Below are 27820 nucleotides of genomic sequence, written 5' to 3' on the forward strand. Positions count from 1 at the left end.
CTGTCAACGTTGTGGGGAGTCTTGTCGATGCACCCTCTTATTGCACGCTAACACAGAAAAAACACCCAAACAAAACAAATCAGGTTTTCCTATCAGCTCTTTAAGTTTAGCTTCAGAAGCAAAACAACCGGCATCTCAGAGATTATGATTACCACACAGACGCCTGTGCGTCGGCTCCTTAGTCCTAATCAGCGTTCTGTTGTAAATAATCTCCAGCTAATGACATCTGTAATTATGTCTCTGTTATGTTTGAATAATAAATCTTTATCCAGTTTAATGTGCCTGGTTGAGGCCGTGTGTGTGTGTGTGTGTGGTGAGTGGGTGGTCGTTCGGGGGGCTAAGCCCACCAAGTGCTGCCATGTAATGTGATTAATACCTGTAGCTAAATTCAAGATGACATCATCTCGTAACACAGTCCTTACTGCCCGCCTACCGGCGAGCTCGGCACGCCTCACACAGCGGATACTGGAGGAGGAAGGGTGTGGTCAGTGTTGTAGCGAGTGGAGGAGACACTGACCGGACTTTCTGGATCGACTCTGGATCAAACTGATCCGGCAGAACCGGCGCCGCTGGAGAACCAGCCACAGTCACAGCTGCTCAGGAGAGAAGCGTCTGCCTGCAGACTGCAGGACAGGGGCGGAACGTCGAGGGGCGGAACCTCTCTGGCAGTCAACCGATCAGAACAGAGTGGGCGAGCCGACCAATCAGAGCACACTGGGCTCATCGGGAGGCGGGGCTTAAAGTCAGGCGCTCTAACAGAGCGTTTCACACAGACGGTGAATAGAGATGAACAGTCCGAGGAAACCAAATATAAAATCATGAAAATGAGCATAAAAGGTCCCCTTTAAAAACAGGTTCATTACAAACGTCCCTCAGCCAGTATGTGAAATACATGGAGATGCATCAGTGCCGTTTTTCAGACCAAGCATTTTATTTTACCAGGTTTTATCAACATTAACACACAAAGGTAACAACAGTGTTTTTAGGTGTCGACATCCTGAAGGCTGTGAGACGCGATGTGATACATTTTAAAGTTAAAACATTACTAAAACTAGCTGTCACTAGCAGGTGGCTGGTAGTTAGTTCTGCTAAATCTTACCGTATTAATCCGCTGTACTCATTTCATTCTACTCTTATTAAATACTCGCTATCATAGAGTTTATAATACTTAAACCTGAAACTGAAACAAAGTAAATTAACACTAAAGCCAAAGTTATGAATTCACCCTCAAAACTAACAGAAACTACAATCAAACGACGGCCGAGGCCCAAAGTGTGTGCGCTATAATCTCAGTTCTCCAGCAGTGATAGAGTTCATGATGTCCTCCGTCATGGGGACGTATGTTCTCTTCCTGTCCTCCAGGAAGTACAGCGGGTCCCGGATGGCGTTTGGGTTGAATCCCTCCTCGACCAGCCTCACCTTGACCTGTTTAAAAGTGCTAGTGACATCTAGCTCCACCTGCAGGAGAACAGGAGAACACGTTTAGGCACAGAGTATAAAGCCATGTACGTTTCAGCATTTGGTTTACCGCAAAAAGATCTGGAGCCAGATTCCCCAAAGAGACTCAGGGAAGGAAATCTTTAATGTGTGTTTTCTTAAATTCATCGCTAAGAAAGATGTTATTCTTCAAAATGACTTCAGAATTCTCTCATTTTCTTCCAAAATCTTCTCTTAATGGTCGTTCGAAAAAGTGTTATTCCTGAAAACATTCTGTTCTTAAATGTTTCACGACAGACTCCGCGCTGCCTCTGCTGCTCCTCAGCCTCGCCTCTCTCTTTCCGCCGTCAATCAATAACACGATAACACAATTATCGGATTTTCTACTCAGGATTTTTTCCTGTTGGCCGTTTCTTCCTCCATGAGCTCTAGATCTTATTTGCTAAACTGTTTGGAACCCTTGATGTGATATTTCCCTCCGTTTTGATCCTCTGAGTGGATTCAACTGAAGTAACTGTAAACACAGATGTAAAATGCATCTTGTGTCATTAAACAATAAAGATGGTCTTAAAACAACATCTGAGAACTTCTTCAACATCTGAGAACTTCTTCAACATCTGAGAACTTCTTCAACATCTGAGAACTTCTAAGGTTTTTTCAAGAATTGCCTTAAAGAACATTGGGCCTCATTTATCGACTGTTCTTAGGAACAAATCTCTTCTTAAAACCTACTTGCGCAATTTTGACAAAGATTCTGACTCACCACTGATTTCTTATGGTTGATTTGTTCTCAGACACAAACAGAACCTAGACACACTCAAGAGCTCAAAGGTGAGAACAGTTCTGCACGTTAAGAACGTCATGAATCTGAAAATGCCTGCTGTTCTTTACATTGTGTGTACTTTTCATGATGAATGGACCAAATGACTTAGTAAAAAATCTGATGACTCATTTTGGAGATACGAGGTTTTGTCCCGAAAGCAGTGATAGAACAGGTTCCTCATGTGTTTCATATCTAAACGCTCCGTTATCTTCGTCACTACTTTCCAAACCCGCTGCAGCAGCTTCAGCAGCTGGAAACTCTCTGACGCCGTCTCCGACGTGGACTCCCATCTCAAAGATACAGACACGGATATAGAAACAGGGAATCTGATGTGTGGGTGGGTCTGTGGAGCCCAGAGGGTTTAGGACACTGAAGGGTTAATAAACGGAGGGTCTGTGTAATTTCAGGCCGAGAACTCTGACCTCTACAGGGTCAACAGTGCAGGATGTTTTAGTGTGGGGAGCTTGCTGGGCGTGTTTGAACAGTGTTACCTGTATCCTGATAAAGCGTGGCCGGGCATACGCTGGCAGGAGCCTCTGCGCCTGCTCAAACAGTGCACCACCGTCAAAGCTCCGCCCCTCCTTCAGCTTAACTACAGCCATTCCAATCCGGCCCTCGTGACCTGAAACACAGAGCTCTCACTGAGACCACCCAACACTCGCTGTACACACACTCAGAAACATGGACACACACTTTCAGCTGATGTAGACGCGGCACTAATTCAGCACGTTTTAGAGATATTAATGATTAATAACACTATTAAGGCAGAATGTAACAGGTTCACTGGTATCGTTTGTGTGGCAAAAACATTGATAATTAATTTTCACACGACCGTTTTCCCGCCTCGCCTTCCCTTAGAATAACACAGGTTTTCTTTCTGTCAAAGACTGATTAATGTAAATGGGCTCTGTTTTGATTGGCTGTTCTGTATCTAATTCAAAAGGTAGTCTGGACTGAAACACTTGAGTATGAATGGGTGGGGCTAAACTGCTGTAGCTGAATGGGTGGGACTAAACTGCTGTAGGCTGAATGGGTGGGGCTAAACTGCTGTAGCTGAATGGGTGGGGCTAAACTGCTGTAGCTGAATGGGTGGGGCTAAACCGCTATAGCTGAATGGGTGGGGCTAAACCGCTGTAGCTGAATGGGTGGGGCTAAACTGCTGTAGCTGAATGGGTGGGGCTAAACTGCTGTAGCTGAATGGGTGGGGCTAAACCGCTGTAGCTGAATGGGTGGGGCTAAACCGCTGTAGCTGAATGGGTGGGGCTAAACTGCTGTAGCTGAATGGGTGGGGCTAAACTGCTGTAGCTGAATGGGTGGGGCTAAACTGCTGTAGCTGAATGGTGGGGCTAAACTGCTGTAGCTGAATGGGTGGGGCTAAACTGCTGTAGCTGAATGGTGGGGCTAAACTGCTGTAGCTGAATGGGTGGGGCTAAACCGCTATAGCTGAATGGGTGGGGCTAAACTGCTGTAGCTGAATGGGTGGGGCTAAACCGCTATAGCTGAATGGGTGGGGCTAAACTGCTGTAGCTGAATGGGTGGGACTAAACTGCTGTAGGCTGAATGGGTGGGGCTAAACTGCTGTAGCTGAATGGGTGGGGCTAAACTGCTGTAGCTGAATGGGTGGGGCTAAACCGCTATAGCTGAATGGGTGGGGCTAAACCGCTGTAGCTGAATGGGTGGGGCTAAACTGCTGTAGCTGAATGGGTGGGGCTAAACTGCTGTAGCTGAATGGGTGGGGCTAAACCGCTGTAGCTGAATGGGTGGGGCTAAACCGCTGTAGCTGAATGGGTGGGGCTAAACTGCTGTAGCTGAATGGGTGGGGCTAAACTGCTGTAGCTGAATGGGTGGGGCTAAACTGCTGTAGCTGAATGGTGGGGCTAAACTGCTGTAGCTGAATGGGTGGGGCTAAACTGCTGTAGCTGAATGGTGGGGCTAAACTGCTGTAGCTGAATGGGTGGGGCTAAACCGCTATAGCTGAATGGGTGGGGCTAAACTGCTGTAGCTGAATGGGTGGGGCTAAACCGCTATAGCTGAATGGGTGGGGCTAAACTGCTGTAGGCTGAATGGGTGGGGCTAAACTGCTGTAGCTGAATGGGTGGGGCTAAACTGCTGTAGCTGAATGGGTGGGGCTAAACCGCTATAGCTGAATGGGTGGGGCTAAACCGCTGTAGCTGAATGGGTGGGGCTAAACTGCTGTAGCTGAATGGGTGGGGCTAAACTGCTGTAGCTGAATGGGTGGGGCTAAACCGCTGTAGCTGAATGGGTGGGGCTAAACTGCTGTAGCTGAATGGGTGGGGCTAAACTGCTGTAGCTGAATGGTGGGGCTAAACTGCTGTAGCTGAATGGGTGGGGCTAAACCGCTGTAGCTGAATGGGTGGGGCTAAACTGCTGTAGCTGAATGGGTGGGGCTAAACTGCTGTAGCTGAATGGGTGGGGCTAAACTGCTGTAGTTGAATGGGTGGGGCTAAACTGCTGTAGCTGAATGGTGGAGCTAAACTGCTGTAGCTGAATGGGTGGGGCTAAACTGCTGTAGCTGAATGGGTGGGGCTAAACCGCTATAGCTGAATGGGTGGGGCTAAACTGCTGTAGCTGAATGGGTGGGGCTAAACCGCTATAGCTGAATGGGTGGGGCTAAACTGCTGTAGGCTGTAGTCCAAAAAAATTCCATAAATGTTATTGTGTATGCAAATGTCCAGTGTAATGGCTCCTAAAGAGAGAGGCTTCTGCGCACCTGGCACTTTGACTCCGTAGACGTTGGCCTCCTCGATGAAATCCACGGAGATTAAAACGTCAGCAACTTCTGAGGTAGCGACATTCTCGCCCTTCCACCTGCCACACACCGACAGCTGCTCACACACACCGAAGCACAGCTCAGTCTGAGAAGGCCTGTGTGCTTGGAGGACGTGTACCTGAACGTGTCTCCGATGCGGTCTTGAAAGTAAAGGAAGCCCTGCCCGTCAGCCTTCAGGAGGTCTCCACTGTTGAAGTACAGATCTCCCTCCACAAACACGTTCCTCAGCTTCTTCCTGTCCGTCTGCTGCTGAATACTAGCGTAGCCGCTGAATGGAGCCACGTTAGTGATCTTGGCCACGAGCAGGCCTGACTCCCCTGTGCATAACAACACATTCAACCCGCTGTTAGACCGCGCTCCACTGCGGGGTTCAATCAGAGAGGCCTGCTGGAGCTGGAGTACTTTAATCTGGGAAGATGCTGTAATTTGAGTGATTAACAAGGACATCTGTAATTTTACTGCAGTATGAATCTGCAGTGTCCTTAGTCCCATTGTGCTGAGTAATAATTCCGGAGTGAATCATTCCGGACCGCAGGCTGTTCAACATTACAGTTGTGTAATAATAAAACCGGCTAGACTATTGAAATGCACTACAGTTCAGTCTGAGCTGCCTCCACACACTGTGCTTCATCATTTACACACACCAGCCACTTTATTAGGTACAACTGCTTGTTAACACAAACAGCTGATCAGCCAATCACACGGCTGCAACTCACTGCATTTAGGCCTGTAGAGGTGGTCAAGACGACTTGCTGAAGTGCAGACCGAGCATCAGAACGGGGAAGAAAGGGGATTTAAGGGACTTTGAACGTGGCGTGGTTGTTGGTGCCAGACGGGCTGGTCTCAGTATTTCAGAAGCTGCTGATCTGCTGGGATTTTCAAACATAGGGACAAGCTGATGCCTTAAAATAAGTCTGACTCTGATTGGGCCCAACTCCCTGGACAGTCACATTTGAAGCTGTGTTTGAAAGCCCAAAGCAGCGCTGACCTCTGCCCTGTACTGGGGTCAGTGTGAGTTTTATGGTTGTCATGGTGGCTCAGTGTCATCAATCAGCTCATGGGGAAGGACTTATAGTTTGATTTTTATACCTGAATGGGTCCAAATCTCATGGACATTGTGGCCAACTAAAGGTTGAACAAGCTCTCTTTGTTGGAATACCTACATTCGTTAGGACAAAGCGTTGTATGAAATAATCTTAATCCATCCTCTGTTCACTATTTAGAACAGCTGGTTTTACAGGCTTTGCTCGACTGTTGTGCCACAGTATTTGCTATTTTAGGACCTGATATGGAACGCAGCTGCAGACTTTTGTGGGGTTGTGCAATTACTGTCAACCTTGAATTGAGGTTTATGCGAAAAGCTGCTTATCCACTATACGTTCTAACTAAAACAGAAAAGCAGAGAGAGTTCCAGCTAAATGATGATCAGGTAAGAGCTTTCATTCTCTACATTTCATCTCTCTCAAACCTGCGGTGTGCAGTGCCATAGGTTTAGCTGTTGCTCCAGTTGTTTTGGATCAGGTTCTCACGGTTAAATGTCCACACACAGTTGCTTCTTTGCTCTTAAATGGCAGGACTGTTTCAGTAACGGCACAAAGATGGGGTAACCCCAAATATAGTAATTAAAATGACATCTGTGAATGCTATTTCAGATCATTTGGTGGGACTGGAGTATGATTCAGATGATCATGATTGTGAAACTCTGGTGTTTATTGGTGAGCAAAGTATGTATGCCAACGCCTGTATGTAACAAAATATGTAACGCCTTTGCCAAATGCTGATGTGTTCTTCACAGATGGCTCTTCTCACGTCCTTAATGAGGGATGACGCATAGGGTGGGCTGTTATAACCAGTATGAAGAAATAGCTACCGGCAAATTGGTGGATCATTGTTTGTTGGTCTTCGGTTGGGTTGTTATTCACAGGTGGCTCTTCCCGCATCCTTTAGCGTTGCTAAAGGTTGAAAAGCAAATGTATTTCTCCATTCTAAGTCTACCAAGTTTATCCTTATGGAAGCAAAAACATTTTCTGACGGCAACTGGAACCCCAGCGAAACATTCTCAGCAGGTGGCTGACCTAATGGAAGTGCTCACACTTCCAAAACAGATTGGTATTATTAAAATGAATGCCCACTCTTCTGTCACATGTTTTGAACACCAAGGCAACTGATAATGCAGCTAAAAGGGCTCATCTTTTACCTATTGAACTTGTCCTGTCACCCTGTGAACAACCTGTTGGAATAAATTTGGCTGAACTACTTGCTTTATATCAGCAGGCTCTGGGTTTGGAAGTTTGGTCTTGGGGTGAGAGGGGCGCAGAGGGGGACATCAGACGCGTTCCTGAATGATGGTCGACGAACTGACATCTTTCTAGATTCCCTGACGCTGCCCTGGAGCTGTTTGGAAACATCTGCATTGTCTCCTTACAATCAGGAAGTGAAGATGTCTACCACTAAAACAAGCTTCATAATAAAAGACTTTTATAGGAAAGACAGGGAATGAAAGAAGAATGAAAGCTGTAGTTGTTCATTAAATTCTGACAGTAGCTTTTGCAGGTATCATGGAGGATGTTGTGACCACAACATGGTCGGTGCACAAAGCATCTTGTGGGCACAAAATCATACCTTAGGAGCTGGGTTGGCCATATTTCTCTGGAAGTGAAAAGAATAGATCAAACTTGCGATTTGCAAACTTTTAAGGATGTTCTAAGGTTGGGAATGAAGAAATGTATTGTTTTGAATTGTGTGTTACATATTCTGCATTGTGTGCGTCTGTACTGTGACTGTCTTTAGAACCTTCCTCTGTCTATTCTTGTTTATCCATATATGGTCGTGTTTGTCACACCTGTCACTTGTCTTGTATGAGCTGGGTCTAATCTTGGCATCAGTCCAGCTATATAACTGTGTCAGCCCTATGTCTTACGGGCTGGCTAGGTGTCTGGTACCTGTGCGCAACAATAAAGATCACTGTACAGACAACAGGCTTGTCCCCTGGGTTTCCGAAGGGTTTGAAATTCTTCTGGTTCCAGATGATTGAAAGACGACAGGAACTCAAACAACCAACCAGAATCTCTGAGGAACGTTTCCAACACCTTGTTGAAAGTCTGACACGAAGAATTAAGACAGTTCTGAAGGCAAAAGGGGGTCCAACCTTTTACTAGCAAGGGGTACCTAATAAAGTGGCTGGTGAGTGTATAACTTCCATTCATAACGATGACAAATGAGATTTAAAGTCTCTTCCCTGCTCAAAAACATCAAAGAAGCCATTAAAAGTGTCTACTGGTTCCTGCTGGTGTCCAATAGTCTCTAATTGTCTAATGTTCCCATCAGGTTTTAATCCTAACGAGTCTAACGGGCTTCCTACTTGTGACCGGAAGGTCGCCGGTTCGATCCCCAGAGCCAACAGCACATGACTGAGGTGTCCTTGAGCAAGACACCCAACCCCCAACTGCTCCCCGGGTGCTGTGGGCAAGTGTGCTCACTGCCCCCTAGTGTGTGTGTGTGTGTGTGTGTGTGTTCACTAGTGTGTATGTGGTGTTTCACTGCACGGACGGGTTAAATGGTCACTAAATCTTAATTTCAATGTTGTTTTGTTTTCTTAGCCACACAGTAACATTATTCCTCGGAAGTGTGGTGCCTGCAGACGTAAACATCTGTGTGATGATGTTTGGATCAGGCCTATTTAGGGTAATTTGGGGAAATTACACCGATCCTCTATCCTGTTTGGATCATCCAGTCAGATTATGCACAAATTATGCACTGACCTCATTTTGAAGAGACAGACTGAGAGGTCAGAGGAATCACTTCTAGCTCTGGTGTGGCTTTAATGCTGACTAGGCTAACTCCTCTAGCTGAGGTTAGCTACGTCCAGTAGTGAAAATAGATCTGTCTATAAAACATCATCCACTGTGGAGAGACGACTAGGCCATAATTTTATATTTAATATTTTTGACTGGCTCCATGTGAGGAAGACTACTTGCCACCTGAGGCTCCTGTTATCTGCATCTACTTTCTTTGCCAAAGGAACAGGTCTTGCCAGTTGAGAGGCTCAGTGGGGAGGTGCTGATTTACAGCACTGATAAATACTGTGAATGTGTCCAGTTTATTGTGTTCCCACTAAAGCGGTGTTTTTATTAATGCCGAATCATTTCTAATTGTCATAATAATTTTTGATTACCTGTCTTAGGTTGTGTTTGTACTGCCAGGTTGCTGTTGTACCCCTGACAGGCCACATTACAGGTTTCTTTACAGTGGTGACTGGAGTCAGGGGTCTCGGAGTCAGGTGTCCCGGAGTCAGGGGTCCCGGAGTCAGGGGTCCCGGAGTCTACAATGACCAGTGAACTTGCACGTAACATTTGAGCTCATGTCTTGGTGGTGCTCCGTTCTCTGGGTACTATTTTGCCTTACAACGCATTTACCTCTCCATCATTAATGGGTTTTGAAATCGCTGCTGTTGCTTCTGCAGTTATTATTGTACTCCTGGACTTTTGTTAAAGAAAGGACACAAAATTGTGGTTAGCTTTCAAAAACAGGTAAGCCGCTGCTTTTGATTCTGGTTGCTATGGGTAAATAATGTAAGAATACGTCTTGACCTGTTTAAGAAATGCAGAATTACAACAAGAATTAGAGACCACCAGGAACTAATAAAATATTTAATGGTTCCTTTTATTTTTTTCAGCAGGGTTGTTATCTCCTTTACCCCCGAAGCTAATGGAGATAAAGCCAAAAGAAGCAAGCGTGAGATGCCATCTCTTGGCAGACTGATTTGGGGTAAAGTGAAATCTTTCAGCATTACTTGGCATATAAATATTGGTTTATTAATAAGCGTGATTTATAAGGGCTGCTTCTGTTTACCTGTAGGAACCTCTTCACAGAATCCTCTGGAGTTTCGTAGCGGCTCCTCCTTCTCGGTGTCGTATTTAATCAGAGCGTAGGATAAAGTTCGCTGACCACATCCAAACACAATGCAGGACAACATTAGTAAAACTATACACAGCAATCACAATCATTCCGCTATAAACACTGGCTATAACGACGGAACTGGCCAAATCAAATGTCTCACACAAAGCACAAAATAAAAACACCATCAGACCAGCGTGTTGAAATGTGACACTGAGTAAATGGCGCTGTAACCTGAAGAGCTATAATCTGAATCTACATGTTTGTTATTATGTCATTCATTTATAGTTATTGCTTATTACTTATCGCAGCTCCAAATTATGGGTATACATTGGTACACTGGCTCTTCGTGAACAGCGTATCAGTTTGTCAGAATGTCCGTCTTCTCCGTCATGGTTGCGGGGGGGGGGTTGGGTGCTGGAGCCTATCCCAGCAGTCCTCGGGCGAAAGGCAGGATACACCCTGGACAGGTCCATCTTATAAAGTTTTCCACCAAAATTGGAAACTGAGTGAGTACTGAGTGGGTCAGTACTGCAACTAGATGTCAATGAAATTGATCTGCGTTGTGTTTAAAAAAAACAGTAGAAAAGTCACAGTAACAGGTCACATTTAGGCTAATTAATCAATTATATATCAGTTAATTCAGACGAATGATCAAAGACGGTGACAATGGCTCACCCTGCTATCTGAGCTATAGTCACCTAACGTTCATCAAAACTGAGAGCGCTCCTGATGAGACTAAGCTAGCCAGGTTTCTGACAGCTAAAATTAAAAAGGATACTAAAGTTACAGGAAATCCAAGCTAAGCTTTCAGGGTCAAACCGGATGTGGTGAACTGGTATTAATGCGACATGCTGTTAGTAATACGGCTGGGTAAAGTGTGAAGTGTGTGAACTTAGCTAGCTGATATATCTGGGTATTGTTTATGCTTATCAGCTGAATTACTCTGCTGAAAAAAAATCAGCTTTCTGTTTGTACCGGGTGGTTTGGTAATGTGTTTTGTCGTTGATATAACAGTGTAAATCTGATATCACAGTGTAAATCTGATATAACAGTGTAAATCTGATATAACAGTGTAAAGCTGATATCACAGTGTAAAGCTGATATCACAGTGTAAAGCTGATATCACTGTCTAATGCTGATATCACTGTGTAAAGCTGATATCACTGTCTAATGCTGATATCACTGTGTAAAGCTGATATCACTGTGTAAAGTTGATATCACAGTGTAAAGCTGATATCACTGTGTAAAGCTGATATCACTGTCTAAAGCTGATATCACTGTGTAAAGCTGATATGACAGTGTTAAGCTGATATCACTGTGTAAAGCTGATATCACAGTGTAAAGCTGATATCACTGTCTAAAGCTGATATGACAGTGTAAAGCTGATATCACAGTGTAAAGTTGATATCACAGTGTAAAGCTGATATCACTGTGTAAAGCTGATATCACTGTCTAAAGCTGATATCACTGTGTAAAGCTGATATCACAGTGTAAAGCTGATATCACTGTCTAAAGCTGATATCACTGTGTAAAGCTGATATCACAGTGTAATGTTGATATGACAGTGTAAAACTGATATCACTGTCTAAAGCTGATATCACTGTGTAAAGCTGATATCACAGTGTAAAGCTGATATCACTGTCTAAAGCTGATATCACTGTGTAAAGCTGATATGACAGTGTAAAGCTGATATCACTGTCTAAAGCTGATATCACTGTGTAAAGCTGATATCACAGTGTAAAGCTGATATCACTGTGTAAAGCTGATATCACAGTGTAATGTTGATATGACAGTGTAAAGCTGATATCACTGTGTAAAGCTGATATCACTGTGTAAAGCTGATATCACAGTGTAATGTTGATATGACAGTGTAAAGCTGATATCACTGTGTAAAGCTGATATCGCAGTGTAAAGCTGATATCACTGTGTAAAGCTGATATCACAGTGTAAAGTTGATATCACAGTGTAAAGCTGATATCACAGTGTAATGTTGATATGACAGTGTAAAGCTGATATCACTGTGTAAAGCTGATATCACAGTATAAAGCTGATATCACAGTGTAAAGTTGATATCACTGTCTAAATCTGATATCACAGTGTAATGTTGATATGACAGTGTAAAGCTGATATCACTGTGTAAAGCTGATATCACTATGTAAAGCAGATATCACTGTGTAAAGTTGATATCACAGTGTAATGTTGATATGACAGTGTAAAGCTGATATCACAGTGTAATGTTGATATGACAGTGTAAAGCTGATATCACAGTGTAAAGCTGATATCACAGTGTAATGTTGATATGACAGTGTAAAGCTGATATCACAGTGTAAAGCTGATATCACTGTGTAAAGCTGATATCACAGTGTAAAGTTGATATCACTGTCTAAATCTGATATCACAGTGTAATGTTGATATGACAGTGTAAAGCTGATATCACTGTGTAAAGCTGATATCACAGTGTAATGTTGATATGACAGTGTAAAGCTGATATCACAGTGTAAAGCTGATATCACTGTGTAAAGCTGATATCACAGTGTAAAGTTGATATCACAGTGTAAAGCTGATATCACAGTGTAAAGTTGATATCACTGTCTAAATCTGATATCACAGTGTAATGTTGATATGACAGTGTAAAGCTGATATCACTGTGTAAAGCTGATATCACAGTGTAAAGCTGATATCACAGTGTAAAGTGTTCTACAGGAAACTAGTGTCTGTTTTCAACTCCCATTAGAAATCAAACCCATCAGGTTTTAATCTTAATGGTCCTTTTTCAACATGGAAGTATTGGAAGCTTATACTAGGAGTGTTCATGCCATCTAACCCAGTTAGTGGTTAGTGGATGGATTCCCGGAGCTGAGTGATTGTTCTGGGAAAGTGTGTGCGATGTAAAAGGTAAAATGGCCACTGCTTTTACTCTTTACATCGCAGGTGAATGGCACATGGTGCATTGTGGGAGTTTAGGAACCTTTAGGAACATGTTCACTCGTGCTGTGGCACCGATTTTGCCAACGTAGTTAAGGAAGCTGATGTTTCCCTCCGTGGATCCATAACACTCGGTGACACGCACGTTTCCGAACCGCTGCAGAAACTCCATCCATGTGTCGCCACGGATACCGTTCCCGAACGCCAGCCACACGGAGTGAACTCGATCACGGTCCGTCTGGGACACAAACACAGAACAGGAGAGAGAGGTCACTAAAGCCGGGAGTGCAGAACACAGCTGTTCAAAACACGCAGGAACGGTTTCATTCATGCCTGGGGGGCTACAGCATGACTTACCTTGGGTGTGTTACAGAGGTAGCGCATGGTCTCTCCGATGTACTGGATCACCGTCACGTTGTGTTTCCTGCAGTCATCCCAGAACTGAGAGACTGAGAACTTCCGCTTTAGCACCACTGTGATTCCTACACAAACACACACAGTCCAGCTGGTTCCAGTTGATCTACAGTTTTGTGGACTACAGTCAGGTTCAGACAGAATTTTGAGGGGCCACCTTATTTTATTGTGTGGTGGGGGGTGGGGGGGGGGGGGGTGACTGTGTATTTACCCCGCTCTATTGCCCCAGTGAGGCCCATGAGGAATCCTGAGCTATGGTAAAGTGGCAGGCAGATGTAGATGATATCACTAGAGGAAACCCCGGACATGAACTGGAGGTGGGACGCCATCCAAACTCTCTCATGGTTGATCATAGCCGCCTTCGGAAAACCTGGAACCACAAACATGCAGGCTGATGAGTTCTCATGAGTGTTGAGAACGTTTAAATACTTTATATGTAGTGTATATGAACCATGTAGCTTATACAGGAGGATGTAACAGGTTTTGTGTTGTAGTTTGTGATGTTTTTTATTACAGTGTTCAATAAATAATAATAAAAGATGTGACAAATACACATAGTGTTTCATATTTGTGAAGTTATCAATAAGGAAAGCCAACGAGAGCTCCCTCTTCTGCATGTTTGCAGACATAAGCTAGCAGTAAATTATTAATTTCACAGTCTTCAAGTGAACTTAAAGAGTTCTTTGCATGATGGAATGGTTCTTCAGATTGATGGATAATGCACTGTATATGGATCCATATAGAACCCTTTCAAAAAGGACTTTAAATAGCACCAAAACGGTTCTACTGTCTAGTGCTGTCTAGAAATGAGTGTAGTGTAACTGTGGAAATGGGCTAGTATTACCATAGAAACTCTTAACAGCCATGGAAATATCTGTACTGTAACCATAGAAATATTTGTAGGGTAACCATGGAAATAACTGTAGGGTAACAATGGAAATGGCTGTAGGATAACAATAGAAATATCTGTAGGGTACCCAGGGAAATATTGGTGGGTTACCATGGAAATGGCTGTAGGGTAACCATGGAAATATTGGTGGGTTAACCATGGAAATGGCTGCAGGGTAACCATGGAAATATCTGTAGGGTACCCAGGGAAATATTGGTGGGTTACCATGGAAATGGCTGTAGGGTAACCATGGAAATATCTGTAGGGTAACCATGGAAATGGCTGTAGGGTAACCATGGAAATGGCTGTAGGGTAACAAAGGAAATATCTGTAGGGTAACCATGGAAATATCTGTAGGGTAACCATGGAAATGGCTGTAGGGTAACCATGGAAATGGCTGTAGGGTAACCATGGAAATATCTGTATGTAGGGTAACAAAGGAAATATCTGTACTGTAACCATAGAAATATCTGTAGGGTAACCATGGAAATATCTCTTGGGTAACCATGGAAATGGCTGTAGGGTAACCATGGAAATATCTGTAGGGTAACAATGGAAGTATCTGTACTGTAACCATAGAAATATCTGTAGGGTAACCATGGAAATATCTGTAGGGTAACCATGGAAATGGCTGTAGGGTAACCATAGAAATATCTGTAGGGTAACAAAGGAAATATCTGTACTGTAACCATAGAAATATCTGTAGGGTAACCATGGAAATATCTCTTGGGTAACCATGGAAATGGCTGTAGGGTAACCATGGAAATATCTGTAGGGTAACAATGGAAGTATCTGTACTGTAACCATAGAAATATCTGTAGGGTAACCATGGAAATATCTGTAGGGTAACCATGGAAATGGCTGTAGGGTAACAAAGGAAATATCTGTAGGGTAACCATGGAAATATCTGTAGGGTAACCATGGAAATGGCTGTAGGGTAACCATGGAAATGGCTGTAGGGTAACCATAGAAATATCTGTAGGGTAACCATGGAAATATCTCTTGGGTAACCATGGAAATGGCTGTAGGGTAACCATTGAAATATCTGTAGGGTAACAATGGAAGTATCTGTACTGTAACCATAGAAATATCTGTAGGGTAACCATGGAAATATCTGTAGGGTAACCATGGAAATGGCTGTAGGGTAACCATAGAAATATCTGTAGGGTAACAAAGGAAATATCTGTACTGTAACCATAGAAATATCTGTAGGGTAACCATGGAAATATCTGTAGGGTAACCATGGAAATATCTGTAGGGTACCCAGGGAAATATTGGTGGGTTAACCATGGGAATGGCTGTAAGATGACAATGGAAACGGCTATAAGGCAACCAAAGACATTCTCCATCAATCTGAAGAACAAATTCACCACGCAAACAACTATTTAAGCTTGCAAATGATTCTTTGGGTATTAATGGTTCTATATAGAACCACTGTCTTTACTTAAGCTCTTCAAAAAAACACTTTTAAGAGTGTATCTCACCTGTAGTGCCTGATGTATAGATGTACAGTGCGGGGCTCTTCATGGTCACGTTGGAGCGCAGAGATATTGGTGGCCGTTCGTCACTTGCAGCGTTGATTTTATCACTAAAACACACAATCCCGTCTGTATCACAGCTCTCCCCCAGCAACAGCACGCACACCCGCTGCTCCATCAGCACGGGCAACACCTCCTCCACCGCTGCATGTAGATCTGAGGAGATAACAGACCATGATGCATCATCAGTATCATCAAAGAAAACACGACTCAGCATCATCACAGAAAACGACTCAGCAGCACAGACCACGACACGGCATCATCACAGAAAACAAGAAAACATGACTCAGCATCATCAAATAAAACACGACTCAGCATCATCACAGAAAACACGACTCAGCATCATCACAGAAAACACGACTCAGCATCATCACAGAAAACGACTCAGCAGCACAGACCACGACTCGGCATCATCAAAGAAAACACGACTCAGCATCATCAAAGAAAACATGACTCAGCATCATCACAGAAAACACGACTCAGCATCATCACAGAAAACGACTCAGCAGCACAGACCACGACTTGGCATCATCAAAGAAAACACGACTCGGCATCATCACAGAAAACATGACTCAGCATCATCACAGAAAACAAGAAAACACGACTCGGCATCATCACAGAAAACGACTCAGCAGCACAGACCACGACACAGCATCATCACAGAAAACAAGAAAACATGACTCAGCATCATCAAATAAAACACGACTCAGCATCATCACAGAAAACACGACTCAGCATCATCACAGAAAATGACTCAGCAGCACAGACCACGACACAGCATCATCACAGAAAACAAGAAAACATGACTCAGCATCATCAAATAAAACACGACTCAGCATCATCACAGAAAACACGACTCAGCATCATCACAGAAAACGACTCAGCAGCACAGACCACGACTCGGCATCATCAAAGAAAACACGACTCAGCATCATCACAGAAAACATGACTCAGCATCATCACAGAAAACAAGAAAACACGACTCGGCATCATCACAGAAAACGACTCAGCAGCACAGACCATGACATGGCATCATCAAAGAAAACACGACTCAGCATCATCACAGAAAACATGACTCAGCATCATCAAATAAAACACGACTCAGCATCATCACAGAAAACGACTCAGCAGCACAGACCACGACTCGGCATCATCAAAGAAAACACGACTCAGCATCATCACAGAAAACATGACTCAGCATCATCACAGAAAACAAGAAAACACGACTCGGCATCATCACAGAAAACACGACTTGACATCATCAAATAAAACATGACCCGGCATCATCAAAGAAAACACGACTCAGCATCATCACAGAAAACACGACTCGGCATCATCACAGAAAACACGACTCGGCATCATCACAGAAAACATGACTCGGCATCATCAAATAAAACATGAGTCAGCATCATCAAATAAAACATGACAGCATCAGCAAATAAAACATTACTCTGCATCATCACAGAAAACAAGACTCAGCATCATCAAATAAAACATGACTCGACATCAAATAAAACATGAATCAGCATCATCAAATAAAACATGACTCAGCATCATCACAGAAAACAAGACTCTGCATCATCAAATAAAACATGACCCGGCATCATCACAGAAAACACAACTTGGCATCATCAAATAAAACACGACTCAGCATCATCACAGAAAACACGACTCGGCATCATCACAGAAAACATGACTCAGCATCATCCAATAAAACATGACTCAGCATGATCACAGACCCAGACTTAGCATCATCAAATAAAAAAACATGTCTCAGCATCATCACAGAAAACCTTCCAAGACTGTGCAGTAGATGGCTGTAGTGTAACCATGGAAATGGCTGTAGTGTAACATGGAAATGGCTGTAGTGGAATCATGGAAATGGCTGTAGTGTAACCATGGAAATGGCTGTAGTGGAATCATGGAAATGGCTGTAGTGGAATCATGGAAATGGCTGTAGTGTAACCATGGAAATGGCTGTAATGGAATCATGGAAGTGGCTGTAGTGTAACCATGGAAGTGGCTGTAGTGTAACCATGGAAACGGCTGTAGTGTAACCATGGAAGTGGCTGTAGTGTAACCATGGAAACGGCTGTAGTGTAATCATGGAAGTGGCTGTAGTGTAACCATGGAAATGGCTGTTGTGTAACCATGGAAATGGCTGTAGTGTAATCATGGAAATATCTGTAATGTAACCATCACAGTGGTTAATATGGCCTAAGATTTTCAGTAGGTTGAATGTTTTTGACTAGGGGCAGTCGTGGGCTGGAGGTCAGGGATCCAGCCTCGTGACCGGAAGGTCACTGGTTTGATCCCCAGAGCCGACAGCACATGACTGAGGTGTCCTTGAGCAGGACACCTAACCCCCAACTGCTCCCCGGGCGCTGCGGATTGGGCTGCCCACCGCTCCGGGCAAGTGTGCTCACTGCCCCCTAGTGTGTGTGTGTGTGTGCTCACTAGTGTGTATGTGGTGTTTCACTTCACGGATGGGTTAAATGTGGAGGTGGAATTTCCCCATTGTGGGATTAATAAGGGTCACTTAATCTTAATCTTTTACAGTGTAACCACTGACCAATATGCAAGTCCACATACACAGTATAAGCATTAACATCTCTGACCCTTCATGGTCCACCAGGCCAAGTCGTTTAGATGGCTGACGCAGTTTAGAGTACAGTAGTGAACACAGGCCTCACGTGCTTTTCGCACTGACAGTGACACTGCAAAAAGCGCAATATATTAATATTAGTTTATTAAATCTCCACCTGCTGCAGCTGCAGTGACAGACTCTAATAGTTCAACAATGTGAATAAAATGCTTGATCTGTGACCTGATTAACTAAAACAAGAACCTAGCTGGTGCCCAAACTTTTGCACTTGCCACAATTATTGTTTTCTACTTTTTGAGTGAAATAAATATAAAGAGACTGAACAACATTTGCAGAAAATGTTTATTTTTTAAATAGTTTACTACAGAGACTGTTTACTTCTATTCATTAACAAAATACACCACGTGGCTGAACGTCTGTCTTAATTACTGACTTCAGGTGTTTAACATCAACACACAGCCCTGCAGCCTCAGTCAAACACTGGCAGTACAGGGTCGACCTGAAAAGCTCAGTCACTTCAAATGCGGCGCTGCCATAGGCTGCTGCCTCTGCCACAAGACAGTTTGTGAAAGCATAGTATCTAGGACATGTCAGACTTCTGTCTCGCCATGCTGCCTCAACATGCTGCCTCAACATGCTGCCTCATTAAACACACCTGATTCAGATCATTAGCAAGGCCTTCATCAACTCTCTGCTCCACATGCTGACCAATCACAGCCACTTTCTGCTCCACATGCTGACCAATCACAGCCACTTTCTGCTCCGCATGCTGACCAATCACAGCCACTTTCTGCTCCACATGCTGACCAATCACAGCCACTTTCTGCTCCACATGCTGACCAATCACAGCCACTTTCTGCTCCACATGCTGACCAATCACAGCCACTTTCTGCTCCACATGCTGACCAATCACAGCCACTTTCTGCTAATCACAGAAGGCTCTTTTGAATGATCTGCATTGTTAGTCCTGATGCAGACAGGCCTGCCTGGTACAGTAATGCTGTGATACTCTACACCTGAACAGGTGTGTTCTGCTCTAATACACCTGCTGTCCTCACTAAGCAGCTCAAAGCCAAGCACTGTGGGGTTGTTTGTTACAAATGCAGATATTCAGGGACTAAAATTACATTAAAGTTAAAATTTAAATTACACACACACACACACACACACACACACAGACACACACACATACACACACTCAGACACACACACACAGACACACACAGACACACACACACACACACACACACATATTTAGGTTTAGACTGTTTCAGACCCCCTGTGTTCTCTGGTTTAGACTGATTTAGACCCCCTGTGTTCTCTGGTTTAGACTGATTCAGACCCCCGTGTTCACTGGTTTAGACTGATTCAGACCCCCGTGTTCTCTGGTTTAGACTGATTCAGACCCCCGTGTTCTCTGGTTTAGACTGATTCAGACCCCCGTGTTCTCTGGTTTAGACTGATTCAGACCCCCGTGTTCTCTGGTTTAGACTGATTCAGACCCCCCGTGTTCTCTGGTTTAGACTGATTCAGACCCCTGTGTTCTCTGGTTTAGACTGATTCAGACCCCCGTGTTCTCTGGCTTAGACTGATTCAGACCCCCGTGTTCTCTGGTTTAGACTGATTCAGACCCCCGTGTTCTCTGGTTTAGACTGATTCAGACCCCCGTGTTCTCTGGTTTAGACTGATTCAGACCCCCGTGTTCTCTGGTTTACACTGATTCAGACCCCCGTGTTCTCTGGTTTAGACTGATTCAGACCCCCGTGTTCACTGGTTTAGACTGATTCAGACCCCCGTGTTCTCTGGTTTAGACTGATTCAGACCCCCGTGTTCTCTGGTTTAGACTGATTCAGACCCCCGTGTTCTCTGGTTTAGACTGATTCAGACCCCCGTGTTCTCTGGTTTAGACTGATTCAGACCCCCGTGTTCACTGGTTTAGACTGATTCAGACCCCCGTGTTCTCTGGTTTAGACTGATTCAGACCCCCGTGTTCTCTGGTTTAGACTGATTCAGACCCCCGTGTTCTCTGGTTTAGACTGATTCAGACCCCCGTGTTCTCTGGCTTAGACTGATTCAGACCCCCCGTGTTCTCTGGCTTAGACTGATTCAGACCCCCGTGTTCTCTGGCTTAGACTGATTCAGACCCCTGTGTTCTCTGGTTTAGACTGATTCAGACCTCTGTGTTCTCTGGCTTAGACTGATTCAGACCCCCGTGTTTTCTGGTTTAGACTGATTCAGACCCCCGTGTTCTCTGCTTTAGACTGATTCAGACCCCCGTGTTCTCTGGTTTAGACTGATTCAGACCCCCGTGTTCTCTGGTTTAGACTGATTCAGACCCCCGTGTTCTCTGGTTTAGACTGATTCAGACCCCCCGTGTTCTCTGGTTTAGACTGATTCAGACCCCCCGTGTTCTCTGGTTTAGACTGATTCAGACCCCCGTGTTCTCTGGTTTAGACTGATTCAGACCCCCGTGTTCTCTGGTTTAGACTGATTCAGACCCCCGTGTTCTCTGGTTTAGACTGATTCAGACCCCCGTGTTCTCTGGTTTAGACTGATTCAGACCCCCGTGTTCTCTGGTTTAGACTGATTCAGACCCCCTGTGTTCTCTGGTTTAGACTGATTCAGACCCCCCGTGTTCTCTGGTTTAGACTGATTCAGACCCCCCGTGTTCTCTGGTTTAGACTGATTCAGACCCCCGTGTTCTCTGGTTTAGACTGATTCAGACCCCCGTGTTCTCTGGTTTAGACTGATTCAGACCCCCGTGTTCTCTGGTTTAGACTGATTCAGACCCCCCGTGTTCTCTGGTTTAGACTGATTCAGACCACCCGTGTTCTCTGGTTTAGACTGATTCAGACCCCCCGTGTTCTCTGGTTTAGACTGATTCAGACCCCCCGTGTTCTCTGGTTTAGACTGATTCAGACCCCCGTGTTCTCTGGTTTAGACTGATTCAGACCCCCCGTGTTCTCTGGTTTAGACTGATTCAGACCCCCTGTGTTCTCTGGTTTAGACTGATTCAGACCCCCGTGTTCTCTGGTTTAGACTGATTCAGACCCCTGTGTTCTCTGGTTTAGACTGATTCAGACCCCCGTGTTCTCTGGTTTAGACTGATTCAGACCCCTGTGTTCTCTGGTTTAGACTGATTCAGACCCCCGTGTTCTCTGGTTTAGACTGATTCAGACCCCCGTGTTCTCTGGTTTAGACTGATTCAGACCCCCGTGTTCTCTGGTTTAGACTGATTCAGACCCCCCGTGTTCTCTGGTTTAGACTGATTCAGACCACCCGTGTTCTCTGGTTTAGACTGATTCAGACCCCCCGTGTTCTCTGGTTTAGACTGATTTAGACCCCCTGTGTTCTCTGGTTTAGACTGATTCAGACCCCCGTGTTCTCTGGTTTAGACTGATTCAGACCCCCGTGTTCTCTGGTTTAGACTGATTCAGACCCCGTGTTCTCTGGTTTAGACTGATTCAGACCCCTGTGTTCTCTGGTTTAGACTGATTCAGACCCCCGTGTTCTCTGGTTTAGACTGATTCAGACCCCCGTGTTCTCTGGTTTAGACTGATTCAGACCCCCGTGTTCTCTGGTTTAGACTGATTCAGACCCCCGTGTTCTCTGGTTTAGACTGATTCAGACCCCCGTGTTCTCTGGTTTAGACTGATTCAGACCCCTGTGTTCACTGCACTGTACGTACAGTTCAGTAGCTCTGAGCACTGTTATATTAATTCATTCTTCTTTTTACATCCTATCTTTCGTTTGTTTATTTTCTAATAATCATCCTGATTATTTACTGTACACTGTCATGATTTGCATGTTTGCTGCTATTTTGCTCTAATTTCCCAACAGGGGAAATTATACAGTCTTCTCTTCCGTCACACGCTGGGGTGTGCAGAGTGACCCAAACTCAATCACAGAGTGTGTGGAAGCAAATGTATGAGTGACAAAAGAAGCCCTAAGTGAGTGTCTTCCTTACATTCAGCTTTACCCCCGAGTCCTGCGCTCACACCACCAATCGAGTCTGATACAGCTGTAAACGTTAGAGGGTCTGGCGTTTACTGAAGGAACCACACTTCAGCTGCATGCTGCTGAGCCCTGCTCCTCTGTGGGGCCCTCAAGCAGCTTTTGGGTTCGTAGAAGAGGTTAGAAGGGAAAACTACACTTTTCTGGGGTCCTGCAAGTCCTCTTATATTCCAGCAGGGTTCTTGAGCAACCACGATGTGTGTTAACCACCTACCTCGAAGCTGGAAAAGCAGGTTTGAGCTTGTTTAAATGTGCATAGGAGTGGCTACCCTCCTGACTGGGTGAGCACAGATACCTGATCTCCCTTATCGCTGCTGTTTGACCAACGCAGTACACAGTTAGACACGTTAAAGACCAAAACAGAAACCTCAGTAAATACGTATGTTTGTTCCTACCACATGGACACGATCAATCAATCAATCCCTAAACTGTTTTTTTTTTTTTTATTGGAAAAATACAATACTTCCAATCACAAAAACACAATTCACCAATTCCCATTTTTCGCCTTTTGAATCAAATGTATATCTACACAGTCACATACACACACAACAACAACAAAACTAACCCAACCTAATTACTAAATACCGTGTATTAAACAATAACCACCCCTCCCCCAACGCCCCCACCTCAGCTCAACATGACCAACTCACATATTGTTAGTTTTTAAAACAATATAAAGGGCAACACAAAAACAAGCACACACTCAATCGGGTAGTGTCTCCATATTAGTGAAATAAGAAATAAAGGGTTGCCATTTATGGAAAAATTTGACCGTACATCCTCTCAACGTATATTTAATTTTCTCAAGTTTTAAAAAAAAAAATGACGTCCTTGAGCCAACGGGAGATAGAAGGATGTTTAACAGACTTCCAATGCAACAATAAGGTGCGTCTTGCTAGTAAGGAAGTGAAAGCTATAATATCCTTCTGTGTAGAGTGAAGTGCTAATGAGGGGTCAGGAATCCCAAATATAGCGATCAGAGGGCAAGGCTGGAGATTCACCCCAAGAACAGTGGACATAGTCGTAAAATAACCCTCCCAGAAGCCTTTCAGATCAGGACAAAGAAAAACATGTGGCTAAGGTGACAAGGAGAGCCACGGCATTCATCACATTGGTCTTCCATTTCCAGATACAGTTCAGAAAGCCTAGCCTTAGAGAAATGGACCCTGTATAAGACCTTAAATTGAATAAGTCCGAGACGGGCACAAGAGGTGGTAGATCGAATCCTTTCTATGGCCTGTTCCCAGGATTCCGCATGAATTTTTGTATTCCCAATTCACTCTCCCATATGCCTTTACATTTACCAGCTGAGTGGCTACTAAAGGCCAAGATAATGTCATACAGCTTCGAAATAATTCCTCTGTGATGGGGAACAAATGAAAGCATGGTTTCCCACCACTGTTCTAGAGGTAAAGAGGGGAAATTAGGAAAACACTTAGCCACAAAATTGCGAATTTGAAAATAGCGAAACAAATGACTAACGGGAAGGCCGTATCGAGACGACAAATCGGCAAAACTATCAAATACACCATCTACATATAAATATTTGAATTGTGTAATACCCTTGTCATACCACACTGAAAATGTTGTGTCCACCAGTGACCTTTATTGTCACTATACACTGTACAATGAGATTAAAAGCAACTCCATCTCAGTGCAAACACACAATGTAAACAAATGACACAGAATAGAATGGGGAGGGGTTGTGCACAGTTCTATGCGTTTGTATATATGTGTATATATGTATATGAAATAAATATAGAAACAAAATAAAAAACTATGTATTTACAAGATATAAATATGGAGATATTTACAGCTGTATTGTATGTCACTAAATATTGCACATATTCCAGTATAATTGCACATGTACAGTATGATTGCACATTTCCGTATGCAGAGTATTGCACAGTAGCTGGTAATGGAGTCTGGGAATAGACTGGTATGTAGGTGGTGATGGAAGTCTGGGGATAGACTATCAGTGCATCTGTGAGTTGAGAAGTGTTATTGCTTTTGGGAAAAAACTGTACTTAAGTCTGTTTGTCCTTGATCTGATGCATCTGTACCGCCTTCCTGAGGGCAGCAGGTCAAACAGTACAGATCCGGGGTGCGAGCTGCCCATTGTGAAGTTAGAAAGTTAGGTAATGCAAGTCCTCCACTAAGTCTGCATCTCTGCAGTAAAGTTTTGCCCCTAAAAAGGTTTTAACTGTAGTCTGCTGTGCTTAATAACAGCTAGAGCAGGAGGAGCAGGAGGAGGAGGAGGAGGAGGAGGCTAGAAACTGCCCACAAGAAGTTCCTTGAAGAACTGAACTGTTTGAAAATGGCGTGATGTTTCAGACAATGCTGAATAAAACGCTTTCCCAAGGAACTTTGCTACTTTTTGTAAGTTCTTCAGTGAACTGTCTCTTCAATATGAGTTCCTGGAGCTTCTATAAAGGGTTCCACCAGTGTGGCAAGCTGAGGTGGATCATGGATGTTCTGACGAACAGCAGAACATCAGTCAGTCTCCTGGTCTCATCATCATCAGCTCTGTGGTTTTAACTGTGGAGCATCTCAAGTTCCTGAGCACCACCATATCCAGGAACCTGCAAAGGGAGATGAACAGGGTCTCCATATCCAAGAGAGCTCAGCGGAGAACGTTCTTCCTGAGACAGCTGAAGAACTTTAGCCTGTCACAGAGTCCGATGATCCAGTTCTACATGGCGAGTCCATCTTCACATCATCCATAAACATCTGGTTTGGTTCCTCCACCTCACAAGAACGAACCAAACTCCAGCGTGTAATCAGGACAGCGGAGAGGATCATGGGATGTATATGCCTACAGTTCAAGCCATCTAGAGTGGCAGGGCATGGGCAAAATTACAGCTGACCCCTCTCATCCTGGACATCACCTCTTCCAGACACGCCCCTCTGGTAGAAGATTCAGGACCATCAAAACCAGAACAGACAAACCTGCTAACAGCTTTTTCCCCAGAGAATTACAGTGCAGTATATCAAGCCGTGCTGTTCCAGCAGATTAACCAAATCAAATTAGTTGCAATTGTGAATAAAACGATGAAGCTACACAGAAGATATTGTAAATAAGACGAATACCACATTGAGAACACTATCTGCATATGAGCTGGTAGACAGATGCAGAGAGGCCACCCCCTCCCTCTGCCCCTCTGACCAATTACTCCTCTTCATTACTGACCAAACTGTAAGTGTTTAAAGCCAAAAGCTGGACTCTACTGCCCAATCAAAACAGAGCAGTTGTGGAAAACATCCCCCAACTTGGATGAGCAGCACCACAGCTCTTAAATGGAGATGCTGATAACCATTCTGAGTCGTGGGGGGAGGGGGGGTGGTTGATGGGGGGTTGGGCAGCTCCAACTAAAAAAACTAAAAAAAAAAACTAACAAACAAAAATAAACCCCAATAAAGTTTCTTCAGTGAAACCTTACAATTTCCACCCCTGATCCAGTGTAGAACAGAGGAAAGTACAGTAGAGTAGAATAAAGTAAAATATAGAACAATACATTAAGTACTATATGAAGTGCAATAAAGTATAAGATGGTACAGCGGAATAGAGTAAAATGGAGAACTGTGAAATACAGTACAGCAGAATAAAAGTGCAGTAATGTACAACAGAATACATTAGAGCAGAACAGAGTACAATAGAGCACAGTAGAGTATAGTTCAGTACAGTAGAGTAGGACAGAGTATGACTGAGTAGAGTATAGTTCAGTACAGTAGAGTAGAACAGAGTATGACTGAGTACAGTAGAGTATCGTTCAGTACAGTAGAGAAGAACAGAGTATGACTGAGTACAGTAGAGTATAGTTCAGTACAGTAGAGAAGAACAGAGCATGACTGAGTACAGTAGAGAATAGTTCAGTACAGTAGAGTAGAACAGAGTATGACTGAGTACAGTAGAGTATAGTTCAGTACAGTAGAGAAGAACAGAGTATGACTGAGTACAGTAGAGTATCGTTCAGTACAGTAGAGAAGAACAGAGTATGACTGAGTACAGTAGAGTATAGTTCAGTACAGTAGAGTAGAACAGAGTATGACTGAGTACAGTAGAGTATCGTTCAGTACAGTAGAGAAGAACAGAGTATGACTGAGTACAGTAGAGAATCGTTCAGTACAGTAGAGAAGAACAGAGTATGACTGAGTACAGTAGAGAATCGTTCAGTACAGTAGAGTAGAACAGAGTATGACTGAGTACAGTAGAGTATAGTTCAGTACAGTAGAGTAGGACAGAGTATAACTGAGTACAGTGGAGTATAGTTCAGTACAGTAGAGTAGAACAGAGTATGACTGAGTACAGTAGAGTATAGTTCAGTACAGTACAGAAGAACAAATTATGACTGAGTACAGTAGAGTATCGTTCAGTACAGTAGAGAAGAACAGAGTATGACTGAGTACAGTAGAGTTCAGTACAGTAGAGTAGAACAGAGTATGACTGAGTACAGTAGAGTATAATTCAGTACAGTAGAGTAGAACAGAGTATGACTGAGTACAGTAGAGTATAGTTCAGTACAGTAGAGTAGGACAGAGTATAACTGAGTACAGTGGAGTATAGTTCAGTACAGTAGAGTAGAACAGAGTATGACCGAGTACAGTAGAGTATAGTTCAGTACAGTAGAGAAGAACAAAGTATGACTGAGTACAGTAGAGTATCGTTCAGTACAGTAGAGAAGAACAGAGTATGACTGAGTACAGTAGAGTATAGTTCAGTACAGTAGAGAAGAACAGAGTATGACTGAGTACAGTAGAGTTCAGTACAGTAGAGTAGAACAGAGTATGACTGAGTACAGTAGAGTATAGTTCAGTACAGTAGAGCATTTTGAGTACCTGCTCCAGCGATCAGGACTTTGGCTCCACAGCACGAGAAGCAGTGCAGCAGAGATTTGGATCTGATGTTGTGGTTCAGGAAGGACACCGTGCAGCCCAGTTTGGACAGTCCGAGCCAGATCCAAACAAAGAGCGGCTCGTTTCCCAGGAAGAGAGCCACCGTGTCCCCCTCCCTCAGCCCACCCTGCCGGAGCAAAGCCTGGGCCACTTTATTACTGGCCCTGTCCGCCTCCCGGTACGAGTACGTCTGACCCTCGAAGATGATGAACTTCTTCTCGGGCTGCTTCTGAACAGCGTCCAGAAAACAGTCCAGCACCGTGTAGCAGGGAACCGAACCCCGGAACCGCCTGAGCCGAGCCACCACTCGAACCCCCTTCAGCAGGTAAATAAAGTCGTGCAGCAGGTTCGGAAAGCAGCGGCGGAGCACCAGCAGCAGAACCGCCAGCCCCGCCATCACCGAATACAGCACCGACATTCTGACCCACAGCGCCGCTGCAGCGAGGTCCTCCTCTTCCTCCTGAGAACCGCAACAACACGCCGCAAACACGCCCAGCGGGACTCAGCAGCCAATCAGGAGTCGAGGCGGGGAGTGCCGGGAGCTCAGCAGCCAATCAGAAGGCGAGGCAGAGTCTGGGGGGCGGGGAAGAGG

General features: G+C 44.3%; 1 protein-coding gene across 1 annotated transcript; it reads right to left on the minus strand.

Moving 5' to 3' along the window:
- Positions 1-907: 907 nt before the first annotated feature.
- On the minus strand, positions 908-27696 carry slc27a2a (solute carrier family 27 member 2a). The gene is made up of 10 exons (XM_017688593.2): positions 27172-27696; positions 15663-15872; positions 13501-13659; positions 13233-13357; positions 12919-13113; positions 9903-9993; positions 5170-5368; positions 4992-5089; positions 2752-2882; positions 908-1458 (listed from the first exon to the last, which is right to left on the minus strand). Exons 1-10 carry the CDS (start codon positions 27644-27646, stop codon positions 1282-1284), a joined length of 1860 nt encoding a protein of 619 aa, XP_017544082.1. The 5' UTR covers positions 27647-27696; the 3' UTR covers positions 908-1281.
- Positions 27697-27820: the final 124 nt, after the last annotated feature.

This window comes from Pygocentrus nattereri, chromosome 7, assembly GCF_015220715.1.
Source record: "Pygocentrus nattereri isolate fPygNat1 chromosome 7, fPygNat1.pri, whole genome shotgun sequence".
NCBI classification, from domain to species: Eukaryota; Metazoa; Chordata; class Actinopteri; order Characiformes; family Serrasalmidae; genus Pygocentrus; species Pygocentrus nattereri.